The sequence below is a fragment of the Arachis hypogaea genome, chromosome 16 (genome assembly GCF_003086295.3).
Source record: "Arachis hypogaea cultivar Tifrunner chromosome 16, arahy.Tifrunner.gnm2.J5K5, whole genome shotgun sequence".
NCBI lineage: Eukaryota > Viridiplantae > Streptophyta > Magnoliopsida > Fabales > Fabaceae > Arachis > Arachis hypogaea.
The window spans coordinates 80,427,184-80,430,306 of NC_092051.1; the positions used below are offsets into that span (position 1 = coordinate 80,427,184).

A 3,123-nucleotide genomic window follows, 5' to 3' on the forward strand; every position below is an offset into this window, starting at 1 on the left:
ATGAAAATATATTTTAAATTTTTTATTATTTTATATTTTTTATTTATGTGAAACCAATTTTAGCGATTGAATTAGTAATTCAATACACCAATAGTCTTAATCACCAGTTCAATTTTACCATTATAATTGTAGCGTAAAAAATTCAAGTACTATTGGCCCAAAAAAAAAAGAGATAGAAATGTTTTTTATTTTTTATTTTTAAAAAAATCCATGTTTGAGTGAGTAAAAAAAAAAAGGTGTTTGGATAGGCCATTTAGGTCAACACAACAAATAAAGGACAGAGAAAAACAAAGGTAAAAGGAAGGGGAAGAAAGAAGCAAACCCTAACGAAACCGAAACAGAGATACAAAGATAGAGAGTGTGATCTCTTCAGATTTGTTCTTCTGATTCCGGTTGGGAGTTAGGGAGCTATGGCGGAGCACTTGGCATCGATATTCGGTACGGAGAAGGACAGAGTGAACTGCCCCTTCTACTTCAAGATCGGGGCCTGCAGGCATGGCGACCGCTGCTCCAGGCTTCACACAAAGCCCACCATAAGCCCGACGCTACTCCTCTCCAACATGTACCAGAGGCCCGACATGATTACCCCTCTCCTCCCTCCAAATCCTAACCAGCCCCAGTCTCAGTCCCTTGATCCCGACAAGGTTCAAGACCATTTTGAGGACTTCTACGAGGACCTCTTCGAGGAGCTCAGCAAGTACGGCCAGATTCAGAGCCTCAATATTTGCGACAATCTCGCTGATCACATGGTTCGTTCTCCAACTCCTCCTCCTTCTTCTCTATCTGTGCAATTTTTTAGGTTTCGTATTTATTTATTCTTTTGTTTAGGTTGGGAACGTGTATGTTCAGTTCAAAGAGGAGGACCATGCTGCCAATGCCTTAATGAATCTCACTGGGAGGTTTTATTCAGGTATGTGTTCTCTGCATGTCATCAATTTATTGGCTATTTATTATTATTTCTTCGTCATTTCTTGATTTATGTGTTAGGTTTAGGTATCATCATTTTTGGGTGGGTGGGTGGGTTGGGGGAAGAAGGGAGTTCGATTTCAAGTGATGATATTCTTCTTGTCGGTACATGTTGTACTTTTGTGTGCTAATATAATTGTGAGCAAACAATGATGGTCATGAACTCATGATAAGTAGAAATTTGGAATTTTTTTATAAATTTGTGCAAGCGAAGTTAATGTTCATATTGGTTTCAGGTAAATAGGTTTGGAGATACCCAACTGGTTTCGCTTGACCTCTCCTTGTGTTTACCTTACTCTGTATTGTAGCCTTCTTTTACTCATGTTGGGAGTCTTGAGCTTTATCTGATGAAATGCATTTTGACCAGGTACCTTGTGATCTGTCACATGGTAGCTCCGTTTCTCCATTCATTCCTTCTTTGTAAGATGATTTTTGAGTGTGGTTAGCAAACCATTTTTGTTGACGACCATTTTTGCCAATGCTGAAATACAAGCCATGCTGTTGTAAAACTCTTCTATACTAACAATACTTGCAAACTAAATTTCATGTTTTAACTACCAGTCCTGTTAAGCTGGTTTTTTATTTTTGTTTTTATTTTTTTCACCACAAGTCTGTGTTTTGCTTCATACGTACAATTACAGAAGCCAGTAATGCTGGTTGCAGACTGAAAATTAGCATATGGCCATATGTAAAATGCAACACTTTGTGAAGTACTATTTATAATGCGTTCAAGTCTTCAATCCTACCCCCAAACAGCAATCACTGTAATTCTGATGAAATTTCTAACTTCAATGATGCTTTCAGGTCGACCCATCATTGTTGACTTCTCTCCTGTTACTGATTTTCGGGAAGCTACTTGTAGGCAGTATGAGGAAAACGTTTGCAATAGAGGTGGCTACTGCAACTTCATGCACCTAAAAAAGATTAGCAGGTTGATTTCTCTGCATAGTGCTATTCATGGTTCTCAAAGATTTTGCATGTATTTATACTTTGTGGCTTTTTATGTCCTATACCCTGCTCTTCTATTTTCTGTTTAGGTGATAAAATCTGTTTTTCTTAATTTTAGGGATTTGAGGAAGAAGTTATTTGGAAGAAACAGGAGATGGAATCGTAGTAGAAGTAGAAGCAGAAGCCGAAGTCCTCCTAGGAGTAGAAACTATGATGAGCGTTCACATGGTCGTGGTTCTAGTAGAAGGGATTCTGATAGGTCCCATGGTCACCATGGTAGGAGGCCTAGAAGCCGTAGTCCTCGACGTCGAGGAAGGCGAAGTAGAAGTCCAGCGGGGAGGGATAGGAGTCCAGTCAGAGAAAGTAGTGCAGAAAGAAGGGCTAAAATAGAGCAATGGAACAGGGAGAAGGAGCAGGGAGATTCTGGTAACCAGAACAATGCGAATGGTAATGATTACAAGGAACCTAACGTCCCAAAAAATGGTAATGAATCCGATAATCATCAAACATATCAGCATAATAGTGATTAGGTTCAATATTAAGAGAAACCCTGTAATGTGGAAGTTATCTTAGTCATCTTAATTATCTTTGTTTGCACCTATTGAGTTGTTTTTCGTTGCTAGTGATTTTACCGTTTTATTTGGGTTTTATTCATGTATACAACTTTGTAATATTCATGGAAAAACGGTTGACTTTTATGCTTCAAACGCAATTATCAAGGTAGCTTGGATTGTTTTCTAGGTGGTAAAAGAAAGGAAATGTTTGAATTTATTCTATATGAATATCTACAATATGAGTTAATAGCCAAATAGCCAAAATCTTTCTGAAAGATATCCCGATCTCCATTTTGGTTCTCGAAAGATAAAATTAATCGAAATCGTTCCCGAAAGGTACACGATTTGGTCACGTTAGTCCTTCCGTCAGTTGGATGATGACATGGTGGGTTGATGCCACGTGTTACAAGATGATTGGTTGACGTGTTAGATCAGTGACACGTGTCACTTGACATGTAAAAAAGTTATTTATAATCAAAATAGTCTTTGAAAGTTTAGACGTAAGTCATTTTCAGACGTAAGTTCAGACGTAAGTTATTTTTTGATATTACTAATTTTAATAGAAATGTAATTAACAAACAAAAAATTAGTAATTGCATCTTTTCTTCTTAAAAATTTTTTCACTAAAATTATCTCTTTCCTTTAATTCTTTTCA

At 37.3% G+C, this 3,123-nt stretch overlaps 1 protein-coding gene across 1 annotated transcript; it reads left to right on the plus strand.

Moving 5' to 3' along the window:
- Positions 1 to 214: 214 nt before the first annotated feature.
- LOC112754388 (splicing factor U2af small subunit B) lies at positions 215 to 2,621 on the plus strand. Its single transcript, XM_025802012.3, has 4 exons — positions 215 to 749; positions 829 to 910; positions 1,771 to 1,897; positions 2,033 to 2,621. Exons 1-4 carry the CDS (start codon positions 411 to 413, stop codon positions 2,442 to 2,444), a joined length of 960 nt encoding a protein of 319 aa, XP_025657797.1. The 5' UTR covers positions 215 to 410; the 3' UTR covers positions 2,445 to 2,621.
- Positions 2,622 to 3,123: the final 502 nt, after the last annotated feature.

Excerpts from the sequence above, each read along its gene's own strand:
- LOC112754388 (XM_025802012.3), top strand. The coding sequence starts at position 411 with ATGGCGGAGCACTTGGCATCGATATTCGGTACGGAGAAGGACAGAGTG. Across the intron at positions 750-828 it reads ACAATCTCGCTGATCACATG|GTTGGGAACGTGTATGTTCA; the intron begins GTTCGTTCTCCA and ends TCTTTTGTTTAG. Across the intron at positions 1,898-2,032 it reads CACCTAAAAAAGATTAGCAG|GGATTTGAGGAAGAAGTTAT; the intron begins GTTGATTTCTCT and ends TCTTAATTTTAG.